The sequence below is a fragment of the Trichosurus vulpecula genome, chromosome 4, assembly GCF_011100635.1.
Source record: "Trichosurus vulpecula isolate mTriVul1 chromosome 4, mTriVul1.pri, whole genome shotgun sequence".
NCBI classification, from domain to species: domain Eukaryota; kingdom Metazoa; phylum Chordata; class Mammalia; order Diprotodontia; family Phalangeridae; genus Trichosurus; species Trichosurus vulpecula.
The window spans coordinates 366,608,933-366,633,301 of NC_050576.1; the positions used below are offsets into that span (position 1 = coordinate 366,608,933).

General features: G+C 37.0%; 2 protein-coding genes across 3 annotated transcripts in view; one reads left to right on the forward strand and one right to left on the reverse strand.

Annotated features, from left to right (window-relative positions):
• Positions 1–7,554: 7,554 nt before the first annotated feature.
• On the reverse strand, positions 7,555–8,615 carry LOC118847260 (protein S100-A1-like). The gene is made up of 2 exons (XM_036755773.1): positions 8,606–8,615; positions 7,555–7,838 (listed from the first exon to the last, which is right to left on the reverse strand). The coding sequence occupies exons 1-2, from the start codon at positions 8,613–8,615 to the stop codon at positions 7,555–7,557; spliced, it is 294 nt and encodes a 97-aa protein (XP_036611668.1).
• A 2,904-nt stretch (positions 8,616–11,519) lies between these two features.
• Positions 11,520–24,369, forward strand: part of CLDN10 (claudin 10) — a 118,882-nt gene continuing 106,032 nt past the window's right edge. Inside the window, exon 1 of one of the 2 annotated variants that reach the window (XM_036757137.1) lies at positions 11,520–11,733. In XM_036757137.1, the coding sequence (XP_036613032.1) occupies positions 11,520–11,733 (214 nt within the window). The remainder of the gene's footprint in view (positions 11,734–24,369) is intronic. The other variant, XM_036757138.1, reaches the window with a different exon arrangement.

Below are 24,369 nucleotides of genomic sequence, written 5' to 3' on the forward strand. Positions count from 1 at the left end.
CAAGTAGTTTTGATGACTGCTTCTTTATAATACAGTTTAATATACGGTATGGCTAGGCCACCTTCACTAGCATTTCTTTCATTAATTCCCTTGATATTCTGGACCTTTCACTCTTCCAGATGAATTCTGTTACTATTTTATCCAGCTCTGTAAAATAATTTTTGGTAGTTTGATTGGTACGCCACTCAATAAGTAAATTAGGTTAGGTAAAATTATCATTTTTATTGTATTAGCTCAGCCTAGCCATGAGCAACTGATGTTTTTCCATATATTTAGATCTGACTTTATTTGTATGAAAAGTGTTTGGTAATTGTGTTCATACAGGTCCTGGTAGCCCTACAATTTCAATGATATAGAGAACTTCCAGGTGAGAAAACTGTCTATCAACACAAATTGGCGTCTACTTTACAGCCTAAAGTTACAGAGAGTTTCCTGGGGTGTTGAGAAATTAAGTGATTTGCCTAAGGTCACAGAGCTAGTTAGTATATGTCAGAAAGAGAACCTGAACCCAGATATTTCTTATTCTAAGGCCAGTTCTATATACTTTGTTGTCTCTCCATTCCCTTATGGATTTTACGTTTTTCTGTAATAGAATACAGTTTAATAGTGAATTTTGAAAGGATTACATTTCATTTGTAATAGTCTTAGAAGTATTTACTGGCCCAATTCAGGGCTTCTTAAAGTTTTTACACTCAGTACTCCTTCAGCACTTCTTAAACTGTGGGTCAGGACCCCATATGGAGTCTCAACCCACAGTTTAAATAGCACAGGAGATTGAGTAATAATTTATAATAAGTGAGTAGGGGAAGAATAATGATTTTTCAGGATATGAGAGACAAAAGGGAGTTTAAAGACCATATCATATAGTCTTACCTCTACAATGAGTTAACTAAGAAATTACAAGTGACTACCCAAAGGGCTAATAACTTGTTAGTGACAGATTCAATACTAGAACCTACGTCTCCTTAGTTTCAGTTCTCATTGTACTCTGAGAATTCTAGTCATTTTTTCTTGCTAGGTTAACCTCCATTTGGGGAGATGGGGGAGGTAAAGCAAATTAAAAATCCTGAGTAGCCTAGTAATGATTATGAATTTAATAGTGTGATATAGTGGAAAAATGAAATTTAAAGGATTAGGGTTTGAATCCTTGCTCTGTCATTCAGGATCTGTGATGTTGGACATTTTGTTAAACCTCTGGGTCTCAGTTTCCTCATCTGGAAAATAAGGAGAGGGTTAAGCTAGATACCCTTTAAGGTTCCTTTCAGCTTTAAATCCCATGGTTCTATGATTTATAAGATTATTTTGCTCCTACCACACTACTTTTTAATTAAATGTCTTTTTGCTTTTAAGTAATGTGTATTCAGGATAGATAGCAAAAGAAATGTATTAGTGGCGCTTGTGAATTACTGTTTTGAGTGGATGCTAACTGATAATGTGTCTCACACCCAGAGTAGCTTATTAATAATCTTCTAGGTGTTATGCCTACTGTCCCTCATATCCTATTTTCTACAACCAAGACCCAAATCCTCATTCCTGCTTCAATATCCTTTCTCCTGATTAGCTTTTCTTTTTAGCCTTTTGGAATGCCATATTCCAAGGTTTTTTTCTCTTTTATAGTAGTTATGCGACAGTCTCATCTTGACTGTGATTCCTGGGTAATGAAATTCTTTCTTTGTGGCTACTTGCAATATTTTTCTTTCCTTGGCTAGAAATATGGGCATTGAAAGATTTTTTGTGAGCTTTCAATTTTGTTTTTGGGAGATGACCTCCATGGTGGATTCTAGTTAAGCTTTATTCTCTAGTTATAAGAGATCTAAGTAGCTTTCTTTTATGATTTCTTGAAATACAGCATCCAGATTTCTTTGGCATAGTTTTCAGGGAATCTAATTGAATTCATTATCTTCTCTCCCCACTAACCCCACAACTTCCTTATTCTGAACTTTCCTATTACTGCTAAGGGCACCTGGGCACCCTCCCAATCACCCAGGGTCACAACTTTAGTATTATCCTTAACTCAACATTCACGTTCATCCCACATATCCAATCTGCTTCCAAGTCTTATCATTTCCACCTTCAGAACATCTCTAGCATATGTCTTCTCCTCTCTACCTACATAACCATAATCCTAATCCCTTATCACCTCATACTTGGACTATTACAATATCTTTATGGTTGGTCTCCTTGCCCTGAATCCATCCTTCTCCAGTTCATCCTTCGCTCAGCTGCCAAAATGATCTTCTTAATGGGCAGATCTGGTCATGTTACTACACACCTATTTGACAAACTTGAGTGGCTACATATGACCTCCAGGATCAAATATAACTTTTGATGACTTTAAAAGTCAAACACTAGATTGGGTGGGGGGCGCAACAAGATGGCCAATGGAAAGCAGGGACTTGCCTAAAGCTCTCCCCCAGGACCCTCCAAACACTTATAAAAATGACTGAACAAACTCTTTAACTGCAGAACCCACGAAATAGCAGAGGGAAGCAGGGCTCCAGCCCAGGACAACCTGGATGGTCACTTGGTAAGGTCTATTGCACCAGCTGGGAGCAGAACAGAGCAGAGCCCAGCATGGGCCACGCCCAGACCAACCAGACCAGGAGCTGGGTGGAGCAGGCTGTAGCACCCTGAATCAGTGAGCTGTGGGAGTTACCAGACTTCTCAACCCACAAACACCAAAGACAACAGAGAAGGTTAGTGGGAAAAAACTGCGGGGACAGAGTGAAAGGAGTTTGTGGTTGTCCACCACCCTGGGGGCAGTGGAGGTGGTGTAGCTCTGCGTTGCCAGAGTTACAGCTGCAGTTGCTTCCAGCCCCAGGCCCACCTGGTGGGAGGAATTAAGTGGCGGATCAGAGTGGGAGTACTGAGCCTGCTTAGATCTGAGTCACGGTCCAGGTTGGCGGTTCTTGGGGGAGAAGGAGCACTGGTGTGGCAGAGCTTGTTGTGTAGAAATAGCTCTGAAAACAACAGCACAGCCCCTCAAGCTTGGGACAAAGTTCTCTATACTCTACAAGCAGTCATACACCGACGAAAAGCTCAAGGGTCAAGTAGTTGGCTGGGAACATGGCCAGGTAGCAAAAATGCTCTCAGATTCAGACTCAAACTTTGGAATCTTTCTTTGGTGACAAGGAAGACCAAAGCATACAGACAGAAGAAGTTAACAAAGTTAAAGAGCCTACATCAAAGCCTCCAAGTAAAACATGAACTGGTCTCAGGCCATGGAAGAGATCAAAAAGGATTTGGAAAAGCAGGTTAGAGAAGTACAGGAAAAAGTGGGAAGAGAAATAAGAGTAATGCGAGAAAACCATGAAAAACGAGTCAATGACTTGCTAAAGGAGACGCAAAAAATACTGAAGAAAATAACACCCTAAAAAATAGACTAGCTCAAATGGCAAAAGAGCTCCAAAAAGCCAATGAGGAGAAGAATGCCTTGAAAGGCAGAATTAGCCAAATGGAAAAGGAGGTCCAAAAGACCACTGAAGAAAATACTTCCTTAAAAATTAGATTGGAGCAAGTGGAAGCTAGTGACTTGATGAGAAATCAAGATATTATAAAACAGAACCAAAGGAATGAAAAAATAGAAGACAATGTGAAATATCTCATTGGAAAAACCACTGACCTAGAAAATAGATCCAGGAGAGATAATTTAAAAATTATTGGACTACTTGAAAGCCATGATCAAAAAAAGAGTCTAGATATCATCTTTCAAGAAATTCTCAAGGAAAACTGCCCTGATATTCTAGAGCCAGAGGGTAAAATAGAAATTGAAAGAATCCACCGATTGCCCCCTGAAAAGGCTCCCAAAAGAAAACTCCTAGGAATATTGTCACCAAATTGCAGACCTCCCAGATCAAGGAGAAAATGCTGCAAGCAGCCACAAGGAAACAATTTGAGTATTGTGGAAACACAATCAGAATAACCCAAATCTAGCAGCTTCTACATTAAGAGATCAAAGGGCTTGGAATACGATATTCCAGAGGTCAATGGAACTAGGATTAAAACCAGGAATCACCTACCCAGCAAAACTGAGTATAATACTCCAAGGCAAAATATGGATTTTCAATAAAATAGAAGATTTTCAAGCTTTTTCAGTGAAAAGACCAGAGCTGAATAGAAAATTTGACTTTCAAACACAAGAATCAAGAGAATCCTGAAAAGGTAAACAAGAAAGAGAAATCATAATAAAGTTGAACTGTTTTGTTTACATTCCTACATCGAAAGATGATGTGTGTAATTCATGAGATTTTTCTCAGTATTAGGGTAGTTGAAGTGAATATACATACATACATAAGCATATATATATATGTATATATATATGTATGTATGTATATATATGTATATGTATATATATATATATATATATATATACACACACACAGAGGGCACAGGGTGAGTTGAATATGAAGGGATGATATCTAAAAAAGTAAAATCAAATTATGGGATGAGAGAGGAATATATTGAGAAAGGGAGAAATAGAATGGGGTAAATTATCTTGCATAAAAGTGGCAAGAAAAAGCAGTTCATTGGAGGGGAAGAGGGGGCAGGTGAGGAGGGATGAGTGAATCTTGCTCTCATCATATTTGACCTGAGGAGGGAATAACATACACATTCAATTGGGTATCTTACCCCATAGGAAAGAGGGAGGAAGGACATAAAAAGGGGGGACAATAGAAGGGAGGGCAGATAGAGGGAGGAGGTAATCAAAAACAAACACTTTAGAAAAGAGACACTGTCAAGGGAGAAAATTGAATAAAGGGGGATAGGATGGGAAGGAGCAAAATATAGTTAGTCTTTCACAACATGAATATTGTGGAAGGGTTTTGTATAATGATATATTTGTGGCCTATGTTGAATTGCTTGCCTTCTTAGGGAGGGTGGGTGGGGAGGGAAGAGGGGAGAGAATTTGGAACTCAAAGTTTTAAAAGCAGATGTTCAAAAAAATTTTTTTGAATGCAACTAGGAAATAAGATATACAGACAATGGGGCATAGAAATCTATCTTGCCCTACATGAAAGTTATGGAAAAGGGGATGGAGGGTGTGGGGGGTGACAGAAGGGAGGGCTGACTGGGGAACGGGACAATCAGAATATATGCCATCTTGGAGTGGGGGGAGGGTAGAAATGGGGAGAAAATTTGTAATTCAAACTCTTGTGGAAATCAATGCTGAATACTAAAATATTAAATAAATAAATAACAATTCAAAGATAAAAAAGTCAAATATTAGCTCTTAAAACTTTTCAGAACCAGGTCTTTTCTTAGCTCTCTAGTCTTCTTATACTTTATTTCCTTCTATGTAATTTTCTTGCTTTTCCTTGCATATTGGCACCCACCTCCCAACTCAGTGCCTTTTCAACGGCACAGAAATGCCTTTGGAACAAAACTGCCTTTCCCCAATACCTGGAATGATCTGCATCCTCACTCTATTCCTTGATTGCCCTGGCTTCTTTCAAGACTCAGCTCAACTATCACCTTTTGCAAAAAGCCCTTCCTATTTCCCAGCTAGGTGGCACAGTGCTGGCCCTAGAGTCAGAAAGACTCTTCCTGGGTTCAAATCTGGCCTCAGACACTTACTAGCTATGTGACCCTGTACAAGTCACTTAACCTGGTTTACCTGATCTGTTAAATTAGTTGTAGAAGGAAATGGCAAACCTCTCAGTATCTTTGCCAAGAAGACCCAAAATGGGGTCATAAAGAAGCAAACATGACTAAGCAACTACAAATTCCCCATTACTGCTAGTGCCTTCCTTCTGAGATTACCTCTCAGTTATACTTTATATACAAAGTAGGTACATAGTTTGCATGTTGTCTTCTCTATTAGAATGTGAACTCTTTGTGTGTTTGCCATTCTTTGTTTACTCACTTCTTAACGTATAGTGAGCCTTTAATAAATGCTTGTTGACATATATTTCCTTGACTTGTTTTCCAGGTCAGTTGTTTATTTCCTTTTATTTTGTTCTAATACTTCTTGTTGTTTCATGGAATTTAGTTCTAATTGTGCCATTCTATTTTTCAGGTTGTCCAACCTTAATAAAGTTTTTCATCTTTTGTTCTAAGCTATCTTGCCCCTTCCTAATTTTTCCTTCCAGACTTCTATTTCATTTATATAAAAAAAAAAAACCTTTCTTCATTTCTTCCAGGTATTCATGTAGTTCTTGTTGAAAATACTTTTTTCCCTTTGAGTTTCTGCTTGAAGTCATTGTGTTATTATTCTCTTCTTTTTAATTCCTCTTGGGCTTCTATAAACTCACAATATTTATTGTATTCAGTATCTTCTTCTATTTACTTAATGTAAAGGGGTGAAACTTGTTGTTTTGTTTTGGCCATGTGGATATGTGCCCACATGAGTCTGTTTAGACATGGCTACCAAAGAGTCGAGAACAAATATTTCTCGCATTTCCTCCCTTCTCTAAGGAATACTTTAATTTCCACCAGGAAGGAAGGCAGGAAGTTGGGAACAAATCATGGCTGCTCTTTTTGGCAAAAGGGAGTACTGGGCTAGAATTAGACATATCTGCTCCCTTAAATATTGTTACTCTAGGAGAAGTAATTTTAAAATTTAAGCTATACTCCTGATCACTATTCCTTAACAAGGAAAGAGGGCCCTAACCTATATATCCTATACATAAGCCTATTCCCACTAAATGCCAAATGAAAGCCCACAATGGATATACATGCCAAATGGTAAATAAAGCCATTTACCTAAACAGAAATCAAAGAAAGTATACATAGGAGGACATATACCGAACAATACCTAAAAGTAAATGAGCTCTTCTAACTGAGAGCAAGATTACTCAGATCCATTGAGGGACAAACAGAAAGAGAGTCTAAGATCTCATTCAAGGGGAAATTCTCCAAAGTCTCTAGTACAGCAAGTTGGAGATAGGGAGATAACAGAGATTGCTAGCTTCTCTACATGTTGCCTTCTTTCCAGAGTCTTTCTCCCTTTATGGACCTGAAGAGAAGGTGGAATCATACATCTTCTCTCTCAATGCTTCTTACCAGTTCTGCTCACCCCTCACATAAGCATTCAGTAATCAACCTCTGGGCATTCAGGACTGGGGATTCACCAATAAGGAGACAGTCCCATGCAACTGGTTCCAGTTCAATGATTCTATTAGTTCTAGAATTCTCAACTTTAGACAAATGGATTCAAACCAGAAAAAAAGCATTTAAGATTATTTGATGACATAATGTTGTCCATATGAACTTATTATTTTTTGCCCTTGAAACTTTTTTTCTTTTTATTGTTGGCTATATTCAAAATTTATATTTTCATATACCTTTCAAACTCTATAAAAGGTTTCCAAACAAATTTTCATACTTATATATCTTAATATTTACATGGGGAATGATGAATTTACTGAATATTTTTGGGGGGAGAGGAGCCTTTAATGTATAATGGAGCAATACACCACAAGTCGTATGGATGAGCCTGGGACAGTGAACTGCAGGAGTCTGAGGATAGACGGAGGGCTAATGTGGAAAGTGAAGGTGGGAATGGGGGAAAGAGAGAATGGAGTTATTGGTGCTGACCAGGGTTGGGCTACTTGCTCAACTGTTTTCCCAGAAGTTGTTGCAGGCCACAGTGAGTACAGCCACCAGCACCATATACTTCTGGAAGTCACCTTCACCATCCCCGTTCTCATCCAGCTCCTTCATCACCTTGTCCACTGCATCTGCATCCTTCTGGGTATCCAGGAGGCCAGAAAGCTCAGCCAGCAGAAGCTCCTTCAATTCCTTCTTTCTCAGTTTATACTTATCACCTTCTTTGCCAGAGTGGGTGTAGAATACGTTGATGAGGGATTCCATGGCAGTCTCCAGCTCTGAGCCTATGGCTGCAACACATGGTTGGGTTTGGGGCTGAAGAGGGAGCAGATGAGAGGGATGAAGTTGTGTGTCCTATTGAAGAGGGTTGGGGTTGAGGGGTGCTCGACACCCCAAAGTACCAACACACCGGGTCCTGCCGAAAGAATTCGACTCAAGCTTTCTCAGCCAAGGGAAAAGACAAAGTTTATTAAGAGTTAGCCAAATAGGCCTGCCCCAAGAGATCCCACCCCTTGTGATGCCTGTAATGAGAGCGGGCCAGATCAATCTGAGCTAGATTGGATCTGACCACCTTCATGGAGGCAAGATGGAGATTATATACACAATGATTGTGGGTGTTCTGGGGTGACCAGAGGAGGGGTCTAGGGAGGGACTTGAGGAGGAGTCTAAGGAGGAGCTTGAAGGGACTGGGATGAGGTCAGACTCCAGGGTGGGAAATAGCTGAAGGCTACATGGAAATGACAGACAATGGAGGGCTAGGGTAGCAGAGCTAGGGTATAGATATTTTGATCAGGATTAAGGGTGGGAACAGCTGGACAATAGAGGGCTAGGCAAGGTAGACATTTGGGCCTAATGGTTATAACCTTAGACCAAGGCCAGATCAAGTGGGAAGATTCAAGGAGAGTTCAAGGGTTCAAGGGGTTCCCAGAGACTATACCCTCATCACTATGACCAGAGCCAGAGGGGGTTACTGAATATTTTTTGTAAAAATCAGTTATTTATCAAATACAGCTGTGTTGGGAGGGCAGTTTTGTGTTCAGTATATCAGTCCACTTACCTAGCCACATACTAACTCCCCTCCATAAAGTGAATGAATTTGATTCTGAGTTTATTCCAGTGAGGCAAAAACTCTAATAAACCCTTTGTTGTTGTTATTGTTAAGTCATTTTTCAGTCACATCCACCTCTTTGTGACTTCATTTGGGGTTTTCTTTTTTTTAATAAAATGAATATTTTATATCCCTAAATTTTCCAAGTAACTTTTCTTTATAGATATAATTTTGTATTTAATATTTTAGAGGAAAAGGACAGTGTTTCAACAATCTTGCTAGCAGCTGCTGTGGGGGTGTAAGATCTACCAACAACCAGCACTCAGAAAGCTGCCAACACAGGTTCTTTGATCTGCTTTACCAAAGAAAGTAACTTTAAGGGGTTAACAATCTCAGTTTAATCAAACATACAAATATCATTCACAGTTCAGGGGGAAAAAGATAAGCCCCCTGAGCTTCAAGGCAAATACAAACAGAAATTACAAACATCAACAGACAGACCTTGTCCTATTCAAATCACAATACATAGTTACCACTACCAACATCTGGGGTGCAAAGCTGGGGGGCAGTTTGCAGCTTGCCCAGAGTCTCAACACTCCTTCCATGAGTGTTCCCCAAAAATCAAATACCAAGCTCTCCTCAATTATATCCAGTTTGGAGTCCTGAGGGCTCTGACCTCACCCAGGCTGGGTCTGGGAAAGTTCTCCATTCCCAGGATCACATCATATACAAATCAATCACTCCCAATTGTCTCAGTGCTGAGAAATGCTCCAAGACAAAAAGATCCCACTTTATCTGCCCCATTCAAACAAAGGCCAGAATCATTAAAGGCACTTAAGAAAAGCAAAGCAAAATGTCCCACCTTAATCACTATTACAGACAGTACCCTTTTTCACATTATGTGGCACTCCAGGGGTCCATGGAGCAGAGTTTGAGGCATATTGTTGGGTGGAACCTTAGCATGTAGCCCATTTGGAGTTTTCTTGGCAAAGATATTAGAGTGGTTTGCCATTTCCTTCTTCAGCTCATTTTACAAAGGATGAAACTGAGGCAAACAGGGTTAAATGACTTTCAAAGGGTCACACAGCTAGCATCTGAGGCCAGATTTGAACTGGACTCTTCCTGACTCCAGGCCTGGCACTCTATCCACTGTTCCACCTAGAAGCCATGGCTTCCAGTATGTACTCTACTATGAGGACTAGCCTGGCTAAGTTCAAAGAGGCTCATCACCATAGAGTTCACAATAGGGATAAATTATTATTATCATTATCAATTATATTATTATTGTTATCATTATCAACAATAATAATAGCTAATATTTACATGGTACTTTAAGATTTGCAAATATGTTATCTCAAAATTTTCCACATGTTATATCTCATTTGAGCCTCGCAGCAACCCTGGAAGGCAAGGTTTATTATCTCTATTTTATAGATGAGGAAACTGAAGCTGAGTGAGGTAAAGGGCCTTGTCCAGTGTCACACAATTTTTCAGGTGCAGCAATTCAGACAAACTATCTTCCCAGTCATGAATGGCTTGCCAACTCTGCCCGCAGATGGAATGCCCACCTGAACCAAACGCGTTCTTTGACATACTGAAGTATAACCTTTACACCAGGAAGGAGCCTTTAAAATATTCTCCCATCTAAGGTAAAAATTGCAATTAGGTAACTGAAAGTTCATCTTTTGAAAATTTAAAACTTCAGAATTCCAGCTCCCTGGCAAAGTAGGGGGCTAAGTGAACTTTTATACCTATAATTGTGTGTCTGACCAAGGACATTAGCTGCTGCTGTTCTTCCTTAAGGAAGTATCTGCAATCCCATTTCGTACTTTTTTTTTTATTTGGGGCTAGAAAAAGGCAGACTTGAATGCTATTCCAGGTTTTCAGCAATTTTGAAAGATCAGATATAAATCATACTAGTAATCCAAACATGGATCTTTTTCTGGAAACTTAGCTTGTTATGTGATTAAGGAATGTCTGATGAAGAGGAAGCCTTATTTCTTTCAGAGGAGGAATCGCATTCTACAGCATCCCTCCCCTCCCAAATTATTTGATTGCAGGTTGGAAAGATGTAAAAATTTTGAGCTAGAAAGGACCTTATAGATCATTCATCCACTCAACCCCTTCCTTTTACAGATAAGGAAACTGAGGCCCAGAAAGATAAGTAACTTGCCTAAAGTCACATTGGTAGGCAGTGGCATCAAATATAGTTCCTCTGACTCCAAATCCATATGAATATCTATATCTATATATATATATATATATGTTATATAAAATGAATATTTTAAATATTTTCTATGGGTCCATGTTGTCCTCCAATGATGATTTTAAAAAACAAGAAAAAAAAAACAGAATGCAATCCTTTTTTCAAGTAGAATTACAGATGAAATGAAGAGAAGTGATAAAGATGTAAAAGGTCCAAGAAAACCAAACAGCAAATTTCATTCACATTTGGGATGAATTTTGTTATCTTGTTGAGGCCTCCTAAATTGTATCTTCTTCTTTAAAACATGTGGCTAAATAAATTTTAAGTGTTACAATAGAGTTTGTACTTTGTGATATCTGTCGGCTGCGTGGTTCGTTAAACTTCAAGCTAACTGAAAATTAAGCATTAACTACACTATTAGTAAGAAAAAAAATAAAATTAAAAGCCTTTAAAACTAATCTTCCAAATTTTTGCAAATTTCAGTATGGAAGATGAAAGATCATTATTTGCTATGTTTATTATGCCATCTATAAATCCCTCTGTATCCTTAATTTCCACAGCGCTTCAGGCCATTGGAGCATGAAATGCTGTCACATACTTACATTAACTTTCTGTAACAATCGTCCAAGTATAATTTGCTCATGTTGAACCTCTTCATGCTGAGCCCACTAAACGTTTCCTTGGCCTTGCACAATTCCATAGAGAAGGCTAAGAGACATGTTCTGGGCCCAGATTTCAGCTCTTGTGTTTGGCATTGGTGGAGTTGGAGCTCTTATTGCTGCCACTGTGTCCAATGAGTGGAAAGTAACTACCAGAGCGACGTCAGTTATCACTGCCACTTGGATTTTCCAGGGTCTTTGGATGAACTGCGGAGGTAACGCATTGGGTTCTTTCCATTGCAGACCACATTTTACTCTTTTCAGAGTACCAGGTAATTATAGTATCTTTGTTTGGACAGGAAGTAATTTCTTTTCCTCTCCCTTTCCCCTCTAATACTCTATTCTATTAATAATAATCAATAATAATATTATCTATATTATAATAATATCTATATTATAATAATAATTAATAATAATATTATCTATTATATTATATTCCCTCTTTATCCCCACACTATCCAACACTTGCTCTGCATATGCAGGCTCTGGAAGACTGAGTGTTTAATTAAGGCTCCAAGGTTGGGGTTAGAAGGGGTGTGGCATGGTTGTATTGGTTACACTACAAAGACTGGCCTTATTAGGAACACAAGAACTTAGAAATGACTTACTGATCTTCTGGAAATGCCCAGTGGATTTAATGTATAATTAACTCTAAGATGGAAAAATATAAGGAAGGCTTATAATGATAATATAGTACCATCTGGAAGGAAGTAATCTTTTTCAAAGCAAGTTTTTACTTGCCCTCAGGTATAAAGGCTTTCTGATGTGGAAATCTAGATGTGATGATGGAGTAGAATTCCAAGAAGTGTTTGAAGGTTACCCTTCCTTGAGACTAACAAACAGAGTAATGGGAGCCTTAGATGACCTGTTCCTAAAGACATTTTTGGAAAAGGGAAGGGATTAGGTAAACTAAACATGTTTTTCTGCATTTCTTATTTGTTATTCAGCAAGAGATTAAGAGATCAACACAAGAGAATAAAAAGAAAAGAGGCAGCTCATTTTAAAATATTCATTTTACATAATATATAGAGATATAGATATGGATATTCATAATATCATAATGGAAGGGTGCTGAATTTGGTGCACCTAGATTCAAATCCTGCTCCTGTCACTTTCTACCTTTGTGATCTTGGTCAAGTCCTGTAACTTTTCTGGGCTGTGGTGTTTTTACCTGTTAAATGAGGGGGTTGGAATAGATAATCTTAAATATCTTTTTTTGGCTACTCAATGATAAAGAAAAATATGTTGTGCACTTGCAAATGGACTAGAATAGATGGATGTACATGGAAAGAGGGAAAACATTAAAGAGATGTTTACACATTACAAAATATCTATAATACTGCCTCTTAGGAGATAGTTGCCCTTAAGTCATTGTAAAAATGTTTTAAGATCACTCTGCTTTTTTGCATATTGTAATATTACTAGCTCAAAATAAATTGAAAATGTATTACATAAAGAATTGTACCTCCAGCATCTGGTAATAGAACTCAAATGGGATGTTTTACAAAAAACAGCTAAAAAAAGAATTTAAATATTCAAATGGTAAGAATGTACCTTGGCCTTAGGAAAGAGACAAATAACATTTTAACTCAGAAGTTACTAAAGCATAATATTTTATGGGACTTCATGTCAAGTACGTGTGTCATTAGTCTACAATCAGTGCAAAGGGGTAAAGAAAGCACACTTAACTTAAGCCAGGAGATTTCTAATGACAATCACACTGAATGTTCAAGCTTGTATGCCCATGTCAGATGCCAGGTTCATGCCAAAGCATCCATCCAAGTGAACAAATGGGTCAATATCAGTGTCAACTGAGAAATTTTACTTGGAAATTAGTATATAATTTGAATTACTTAAGACCTATTTTAATAGATTCTAATTCTATTTCTGTGACTTCTTCCCAACAAAAGCTGTTTTCTCCTGAGAATGAGAAGTTTTGAAAAACAAGTTAAGTCAAGGAGCTGTCGCCTCCCTGTATGCTTCCTATGGTTTCCCTTTTTTATCACTCTAGTGATCACTGGATCCCTCCCAGTGCATTTCAAGGGACAAGGAGAAGTAGCAAAGAAGTAGGTTTCTTTGTGCTTTGGAAACTAAATGCTATCTAAGTGTGTACTATTGTTTGTTTTTTATTAGCAGCAGTTATTAAATGCCTTGCTTTTACTCTCTAACCTTTGCCAGGAGCTTGCAATCTTAATGTCAAAGAACCAGTTTTTGACCTGGCTTTCCAAACAAAGGAGGTTACTTAGAATGGGACCATATGACTTTGACTGCTCAATATAGTTATATGGAATTTACACTTGCACTTACATGTTCATGTGAGTGCAGACAAAAATAAAAACCTTTGAGAAACACTGAGTTAGATATTATATAGCCTTATACATGAGCCAGATGTATATATTTATTCATTCATTCAACCACTGATCGGTCCAGACCTATGGTTTGCATCAGTGAAGCAAATTCCCAGTATGGAAACTTCTTCCTCTGATGCAGATTCATTTGCAGTTTAAGACAGCTGCCTACAGCACTGCAGGTGGGTGACTTCACCATGGTCACACTGTTAATGTGTCAGGCTTGCACCAACAACTTCTTAACTTCAAGGTCAATCCTTTCTCTACTTGCCATGTTGCCTCCAAACATTCTCCCTTCAGAACAATAATTTTCCCCTTGAGTTTCCTTATCTCTCCTAATTGCTGAGGACATTTTATTCATTTCTATTATATCCTTACATAGTGCCTAGTAGAGTGTTCTATACATAGCAAGCAATTTAGATGTCTACTAACAGGCAGAAAGGTGGCTATCCTTAAATTAGCATAAAATTTGTATTTGATATATCCAGAATCAAATTCGTTTATAAAAGGTCTATGTAGGGTTTGCTGAATATATCTATTTTTTAAAAAACAAACGAACCAGGAACAATGATTCATCTTTCCAACGGAAATAGGAACTCACAGATCTTGGATTTCCTTATAAAGATGGAGCAAGTCCAAAAGGTACTAATAGCTCTTCCTTTATTCTTAAGTGAAACTGTAACAATGACAGAGTTGGCCGTGCAATGTTGCCCTCCCATTTCCTTTATAACAAACTGTAACTAGGGAAAGCAACAACTGCTTATAAAGAAATTAATATGGGATCATATTATTTTAATTGTATGTATTTTTAAATGATTTCATTGATGTCAGACAAACTTTCTGAGATCTAAGCACTTTTTCAAGACAAAGAAAATGCAAACCCATCCTTAGCAGTCAATTTTTCATTTCCTGACTACATATTTACTAGAACCAGAAGACTTTAAAATTGGAAGTCTAGAGATCATGTAGCCCCATCCTTTATTTTACCTGTTAAGAGACAAAGGCCTATAAAGTTTAGGGAACTCATCCAAGAGTATACATCAAGTTTGCAGTAGAATCAGAACCAGAAATGAAGCTTCTGAATTCCCAGCCCAGTGCTTTTTCTGCTATGTGAGCAGCATAGTATTTGGTAGTTACTATATAAAGAGCTTAGACCAACTTGCATCTAATCTCTATAAATAGCCAATCATTATTCTAATTGATTTGTTTGGTAGTAGAAATTATATCATCTTCAAGAAATATAATACTTCTTTTCTAAAACTAATTTTTACAGTGAAGTTAACAAATACAAACATTTCAATACCCCAAGCACAGAAGTTCATAGTCTTAAGCACTAGAAATCAACAGCTCTTTGCCGGTATTGACAGGCTAACCTTTTTCAAATAAAGCATTGTGGAATCATTTCTAGAAAAGAGATTATAGAGAGATGGTGTTGTCTCTCTCTCTCTCTCTCTCTCTCTCTCTCTCTCTCTCTCTCTCTCTCTGCGTGAGTGTGTGTGTGTGTGTGCGTGTGTGTGTGTGTGTGTGTGTGTGTGTGTGTGTGTTTGCGAAGGTCATAGGGCCACACCACCCACCAGCTACCAAATGCTTTCAGTTGCATTTCACTGCCCTTACAAATAAATACTAAAGCACACTGGTTAGGTATCAGTGAATCCTTCTCCTCTTCATAGTTGTGATAGTTATAACTTTCCATTTTCTTCTGCTTCATGATATGACACAAATAATTTGTCTATTTGGAGTTTACTATAGTATATGGCATATAGGGATATAAATCTAATTTCCACCAAACTACTCATATTTCCCAGCATCTCTTGCTTGTCAAATAAAAAAAACCTCTGGCCTACCCCAACTGCTGTATTCTTGGTTTTATAACATATGTTGTTGTATGAATTTGCTTCAAGGTTTTGTTCATCTGGTGGATTCTACTCTTTAACTTTTCTATTTTTTCATCAATACCAGATAGCTTTGATAATAATGTTTTATAACCAAATTTGAGAACTTATAGTACCACTTCCTTCATTGTTATTTTTCCCATTATTTCCTTTTAAATTTCTAAACTTTTGTTCCACCATTTGGATCATTATGATTTGTCTAATTCCCTAAAACATTTCTGGTAATTTGTTTGGTATAGTGCAATATTAGTATATTAATTCTAGGGGTAGTACCAATTTTGATTTTAATGGTGCTGCAGTCATGAGCACTGAGTAATTCCTTTGTGATTATTTAGGTGTCCTTTTGCGCCTATAAACATGGTTTTGTAGTTGTTTTTATTCTAAGTTCCATGTGTGTTTTGGCAGTTTAAATCCTAGATATTTTATTCACTTTCCCATTTTTTCCTATTGGCTTTTGTGAATAATCATTAAAGTGCTGATGATTCTTGTGCATTTATTTGATATTCTTCTACTTTAATAAGGTTATAAATTGTCTCATTTGGTTTATTCATTGATTCTCTAAGGGTCTCTAAATAAACCATCAGACTATCAGATTCCCCAAAAAAGGGAAATTTTGCTTTCTTTTGTCAAGTCTTCTTACCTTAATTTCTTTTTCTTGTCTGACTGATAAAGTTAGTATTTCAAGTTTTGTGTCCAATAGTGGAGACTGGAGATATCCTTACTTCAACCCTAAACTTATTGGTCAAGTTTCCAGTGTTTCTCCATTGCAAATAATTCTTATTGCTTGGTTTAAGATAAGAACTTTTGATCAAATTAAGAAAGTTTCTTCCATCCCTATTTCAAAGCATTTAAAACATAAATTATTGCTGTATTTTGTTGAAGGTTTTTCCTTATCTATTGATATTGGTACATAGATAAGCCTGTGGGTTTTACTGTTATTAATACGATAAATTGTATTAATTATTTTCCTAACATTGAACACTTATTTTCTTTTTGTTATAAATACAATTTGGTTATAAGGTATACTCTTTGACATTTGTTGTAGTCTCTTTGGGAACTATTTAAAATATACATATCAACATTCATTAGTCATATCTATTCCTTCATCAGCTCTGGTTTACTCTGGTTTGGGTATCAGAAACACATTTGTCTCATACAAATCATTTGGCAGCATGTATTTCTTCTCTGTCTTTGAGAATAATTTATGTCGCATGGCAATTCTTTAAATGTTTGCTGGAATTCACTTGTAAATATGTCTGCATTAGGTATGTTTTTCTTTTGTTAGATTACTTATGACTTGCTCAGTTTCTCTTTATGAGATTTTGATAGGTAGATTGATAGATACAGTTAGTCTTTTAAAAAAAACTAGCTTTGATATTATCAGTTTAAAGCCTTTGTTTCCAATTTTACTAATTTCTCCTTGATTTTCAAGTTTTCTTCTTTTGCACTTATTTTGTAATTATTTTTAAAAATTGGACATGCAAGTTATTCTTTTTCTTTAGTTAATCTATTTTTTCAGAGATATAAATTTTCTTCTAAGGAATGCTTTGGCTATATCCCCTATATTTTTGGAATGTTTTTATTTTACTTTTTCCCAATTATGTGTAAAAAATGAACCTTTAACATCTTTAAAAATAAATTTTGAGTTCCAGATTCCCTCCCTCTGTTCCTCTCTCCCCTCTCCCTTACTTGAGAAAGCAAGCCCTTTTTTATATATTATTCATATTCAGTAATGCAAAACATATTTCCACATTAGCCATGTTGCAAAAGAGAACAAAGACCAAAAATCAAAGAAACATACAAGAAAAATAAAGTTTAAAAAGTATGTGCCAATTTGCATTCCACCAGTTTTTTTCTCTCTGCAGGTGGATAGCATATTTCATCATAAGTCCTTTGGAATTGTCTTGGATCGATGTATTGCTAAGAATAGCTAAGTCATTCACAGTTGCTCGTGGTACAGTATTGCTGTTACTGTGTACAAAGATCTCCTGTCTGCTCATTTCACTTTGCATCAGTTCATATAAGTCTTCCCATATCCAAATGTTTTGAAATATTATCACATTTATTATTCTCTTTGGAATAACTTTTTATTGTTTCTATGAGTTGTTCTTCAACCCACCTAGTATTTAGGATATCATTATTTATTCTACATTCAGATCTGGATCTTTTGTTCCTAGTTCCTTTTTAAAAAATCTTTATTTTATGGTGTTATTATCTATACAAGATGCATTTTAAATGCCTGCCTTTCTGCTTTTAACTGTGAGTTCTTTAGGTCCTATTATATGATCAATTTTTACAAAAGTATTATTCTTGTATAAAAATATGTACATATGTTTGTATTTTAATATTTCCATTCAACAATTGTCTACCAAATCTAGTTTTCCCAATATGCTGTCAGATCTATAATTTTTTCTTGTTTCTCATGCTTTCTTATCATTCTGAAAGAGAAATGTTTAAAGTCACCAACAATTAATGTGCTACCTTCCAAATCTCTGTGCATTTCAAATAACTTTTCTTTAAGGTGCTTAGATGATATGTTATTTGGTGAAGATATATTTAATATTGAAATTTTTTCCACCAATCAACAAGCAACAATTGTTTCAATCGATCAGCGAGTGCTTACTATGTGCCATGCAGTGTGCTGAGTATTTTATAATCTAGCAAGGGTAGGAACCTGTGGCTTCAAGTCCCCATACATGGCCCTCTAGGTCCTCAAGTGCAACGCTTTGACTGAATCCAAATTTCACAGACTAAATCTCCTTGATAAAAGGATTTGTTCTATAAAACTTGGACTCGGTCAAAAACCTATACCCAAGGACCTAGAGGGCCACATGTGGCCTCAAGGCTGCAAATTCCCTACCCCAAAAGCATACATGTTTCCTTTTTTGATTCTTTTGATAATATCTATTTTTTACAGTTTACTTAACAAAATTATGATTGCAACTTCTGCTTTTCTTATTTTTCTGAAGTATAATCAATTTTATTCTAGCCCCTCATTTTAATTCTGTAGGTGTTTTTATGTTCTAAGTGTATTTCTGGTATGCAATAAATTGTTGGGCTCTGTTTTGAATTTTAACTTCGGATCTTCTACATACATAGTAGAACATAAGACAGCGTACGTGAAATCACAAATTTCTATTATGTAGAGCTTGTTTTTACTTTAAAACATAGAATAAATTCAACATGTGACTTTCAAGGATGGCCTGCTTCTCTGTTCTTTCTCGCTTCCCTTCTGTTCTTTTCTCCACATATAAAAAGCACTTCAATGACCCTCTTTTCTTTCCTCTTTTTATTTGGAAGAAGGCTACCTTAATCGTAGCAGTTCCTCCTTTCTTCCCACCCTAAAAAGAAAAAGTAAGAGAAAAAGAAAACATTAGGTCCCTGTTGTTTGTTTTGCTTTCAACAATTTGGTCCATCTCCTCCTTCCACAAATACTCTACTTACCTCTGCTGCTGAACCCAGGCACATATTCTTTGATTCTGTCATTATTCTCTTTTTATGTATTTCTCTTGTTCTGCCCAACTATCAGCATGGTTCATAATCTCCCTTTTCTTTATCCCTACTTAGATATATGAATGAGCTTCATCAGAGGAATCCCTTTCTAATTTCCAACAATTCCTAATATATATTTCTGTTGTTCCCACTTCCTTACATATTTCTGTCTTTCAGTTCTCTAGACCAAAGATGTCGAACTCTCTGGACAACTGCCTGTTAAACTCCTGAGTGCATCCAGATTAAAATATAATTGGGAAATGTTTAGCAAAATGAATAATGATATAATACAACAAAGATAATGTTAGTTTGTGGTTTTCTAAGTCAATATTTGGGTGCAGGGTTCCTTTTCTATTTGAGTTTGATATCACTGCTGTACATTATGATCTTCCTTCATGGACTTTGACCATTCTCCTAACGAACACATATAACATGAGACTTTCAAAAGATGATATCCTCTTTTTCCAGATGGTGGTTCTAGATTTTCCCCTACCTCCCAGTTTCTTTGTTTTAAAGACTTTCTTCCCAGAAATAATAATTCTCAATTAAGAGGTGTAGTGAGGTGGAAAGAACACTGGATCTGGAATCAGGACCTGAGCCAAATTCAGGCCCCATCACCAGAATCAAGCACTCCCAATGCATCAGGGTTAAGTCTCCCCATTTACCGAATGAGCAGATTAGACTAAATAACCTCCAAGAACCACTATCTTCTACAAGTCTCTCATCCTATTCACTTCTTCTGACTCTCCTTTCTTTTCTAGGCTACTTCTTATTCCCTCTTCATGGACCTTACCCATATATGTCCTCTCTGTTCTCTTAATCACACTTAGACAAGGTTTCTTTCTTTGACAAGCCCGGATATGTGTGGTTAAGGATTGTCTTTCCCCATGCTCATCTCTTTATTTATTCATTTGAATGATTTTTATCTATGGCATCTTATTCCAAGAAATATTAATTTGATTCTTTCCCTTTCTCATTCTTTCTGTCCTTCAGAGCACTTTAATCTATTCCCTTTTATAGATGTCACCTAAAAATGATCTTTGTTCTTTTAATGAATCTCAGAGAATTTTACAAGATGCTAGACTTGCTGCATGTAAACACTACTTCATCTCCTTGATCTTTTCATACAATATGGACTTGTTTTATCTTTTTTTATGTACAAACAAGTCAATGGCTATTGTTGTTTGACTCTGTATTTTAGTGTTTAGTACGGTACTTACACAGTAGGCATTTAAGAAATGCTAGCTGAACTGAAGTAATGAATTTGTATTTTAAATGACCTGCTCACTTTTTCTTCACTAAGGATAATTTACATTCCACCTTCCTCTTAAAAATCTATACTTTTTTCATTGATAGTTAAGATCAACTTTGCAAAATATGCTGTTTCAAGGTGTGAGTGGGAAGGAATTGATTTGCTTTGATTTGGGGGTATATAGTATTCCAGTCTTTTATTTCATTTCTCATGGATGACAAATAGTATTGAGTACCTCAGTCTACTTTTCCTTAATATGTGATGGACCTTTTCCTAGTTGTTTGCAAGATTTTTTGTTTAATGTTGATACTTTGGAAGTTGGAGACTATATTTCTGAGTGAATTGAACTTGGATTTTCTCTCTGCTGATGTCTTATGGATTGTGTTGATTTATGCATTTCCTGTTTCTAATACTTTTAGGTACTTTTTTTCTTGTACGGACCTCTTTGGGGTTCAGTTTTTTCACAAGTCATACAAATGAGTCATCTTCTATAATTTCTAAGGGACCTTCTAGCTCAAAAAGTCTATAATTGACAGAATCCAAAATGTCAATTTAACAGATTATTCTACCACCATTGTCCATATGGTAGCATGTAGTTTACGTGTGTGTGTGTGTGTGTGTGTGTGTGTATATGTGTGTGTGCACACACATATACATATATACACACAACAACATAGACATATATTCTTAAGGAAACTAGTTTTGGGGCATTTAAAATAATTTTGGCAGAAGAAACCTAAAAAAAGAAAACAAATAGCTTCCTTTTCTACTTTTCCATGGAAGAATGCCTGCCTTGTCTACCTTCTAAACATTAATATGGATTCCAGGTTATTTTGAATTAAGAAAATGTGAATGGCTTTGAGGATCTTAACTAGGACTTGGAACAGATAGCCAGATGACCCAAGACAAGCTGCCAAGTTTTCAGTGCAATGAAACCATCTGGCAGCAAGGCAACATACTAATAATAATGGTCCTTTTCTAAAAGTTCAGACACCTAAGTTAGTGCTAAACATATTTCCCCTCACACCCCAAAGGCTTTGGTTCTCTTTCATCACCACTCCCTAGACATCCCTAAAGAACAAGATATGGTATACTTACTTCTGTAAGGATTTTTCACTCCCAAATCATTCTTATAATCCAATTTTCCCCCAGAACAAAAAAAAAATGGAAACAATCTCACAACACAGGCACGGATTTTTTGCCCATTGCAATGTATAATTTGATCCATGACACAAAAATTACACAAGTGAACTTCAAAGAACATGATTGATTGACATCAGAATGTAAGAGAAGATTCAATCCAATTCAATAAGCCTTTATTAAGTGACTACAACATGTAAGGCCCAGCTAGGTGCTAGAGATACACAGGAAAAAAAAAAAACAATTCATCCCTTCAAGGAACTTATCTTCTACTGGGACTATTCAATACGTACTCAGATAAGAAATACAAAATATATAAAAATTAAGACAAAATAACGTGGGTGGGAAGAGAGCTCTAAAAACCAGGGAAATCAGGAAAGACTTTACTCAGGAGGTGACATCTGAGCTAAGTTCCTCAGAAAGAAAACGATGAAAAGCTTTATGATACCTTTTAAAGTGTCCATTCTTTCTGGTTGCATCAGTACTGTAAGAGTAGCACCTGATGCAATATTGTTCTTTATTTATCTGAGTGGCTGATTTGTCTTAATTTGTTTTAAGCTAGAACTTAGTCAAAGACTCAAAAACCTCAAACTAACATAAAAGCCAACAATTTTCCCACTACTCTTCTTTCTGGGGGCATTAGTAACTTTCACTCCTGAAACAACCACAAACAACCTTATATTTGTCCATGTTCCAGGCAACATGTGATACCCAGACCACATTTCTATCAGACTGCTGACACAGCCAGTGCTCCAAGGCAACGTCTCAGTGAATCCATAGCTATATTTAGACAACAAAACCTGATAACATGAGCCTTAGTAAATCAATCTCTATGCCAGTGTCCTTAGGCTACTTATAACCCTGAGATCTGCTCATGGCTTGATGCACTAGAATTCTAAAGACTGATGGGCATTTTGCCCATCTGACGGACAAGGGTTCACACCTGAGACACAGGGACAAGCCACAAACTAGATAGTGTTTTCTGGCATGATAGCCCCTAAATTAATAAGGATAGCAGCCTCATTGACAACCAGTCATACTAATTTCTACAGATACTCAGTGAATAGTCTCAAAGGAAACCTCATATCATATAATAATAGGAAAGTAAAAAGTGACAACACTGGAGGAAAAAAACCACGATTATAATTTAGGATAAGACTCAATCAGCAAATTTCATGACTGCCTCAGTACTTTAGTATTTCAAGGGTCTGCATTAAAAACTGAAAAAGTTTGTGCCCTCAAGGGATTTGTTTGCATTCTTTTGAAAGTAATATACTATATACACAGATAAGTATAAAATAATTTGAAGAAACAAAAAGCACTAACAACTGGGAGGGGGGTTGGGAAAGGCTTCTAATAGAAGATGGCACCTAAATTGATCTTTGACAGAGAACAAGGGATTTCAGTGAAATGAAGGATAGAGAGAACTGGCCTGTGAGCCCAGTTCTTACATGCATGTGTATGCAGAGCTCACAGCTGATGCAGTCCTATGAAGATATTCTACAACCGATTTCAATGCACTAGGTGGTAACTGGCTGTAGGGCTACACCTGGCTTGCATTGAAAAAGCACTAACCAGCCAAAAGGGAGTCTCCTGCTCTGGCTCTGGCTCTGGCTCTGGCTCTGACTCTTTCCTGCCTGGATAAGGAGAGGCCTCAGGCCCACTCCATCCAAGGCCCACATATAGCCCATAAATACAAGCCTCTGTCCTTTGCCTCTTGCATTTGTTCCTTCCTGTTTTTAGGTGAAGAAGTACTGGTGACAGCTAGAACACTGTGAGCTTCAAAAGGTTAGAATGGTGAGGCATCAGAAGTCTGGGAGCTGGAGTCTATGCCAGGTTTTGCAGCCACCTCAGAAGGTGAGGAGCAAAGTCCAGAGTCACCCGTTTGACTCAACACAAATCAAAGACAGCCAAGAGAGAGCTATAACAATTCCTCGTTGGATGTAAACTTGGTGGGGTGAATGCTAATTCTAAATATAGAGTTCTACATTATATTCTACATTATAAATCTATATCTAATTCTAAATAAAGAAACTGCTTAAGGCTAAGCCCAGTCTCCCCAGAGACCAAGGTGGCATAAGGGTAAAGTGTGTTCCAAGGTGTTGGGGAGGGGGTAGGCATGTTTTTACTCCTCTTCTTGATGTATCTTCAAAATAAATATCTGTTTATTGATATTAATTTATGTTGATTGGTTAAATGGAACTGAGACACAAATCGCCAGGGTTTAAGCGAGGAAGACACATCGGAACGGGGTCCTGAGCTGATAGCATTAGAGGAGAATCAACCCTTAACTCCTCAGGGTACCCTAGAACCCTGAGGGAAAGATGTAGCTGGCCCTGCTCTAGAAGAATAAGCCCAGAGTATCATTTCACTAAGATACAGAAGTTGGGAGAAAGTGTATTCTAGATATGTGGGTCAGCCTGCACGAATTCACTGACATGAGTGATCCATCCACCAATGCAGCCTGAAGCTGTTCCTTGCCTCAGAAAGGGTCTTAACTTAAAGTCCACAAGAGTTCCAGGGACAGAATTCAGTGGGTCCATAAACTTGGATAAGTAAAAAAAATTACATCTATATTTCAGTAGAATTAGTTTCCTTTGCAATTATATATATTTTATTTTATTCATTTAGAAACATTATTCTGAGGTGTCCACAGGCTCCCTGGGACATACAAAGGGGTCCATGACACAGGAAGTTTAAGGATCACTGACTTAGAGGAACTTTCCACATGAAGCATTTCCTGATCCTCCAGCTACTTGTGCCTTCTCCCTAAAACTACCTGGT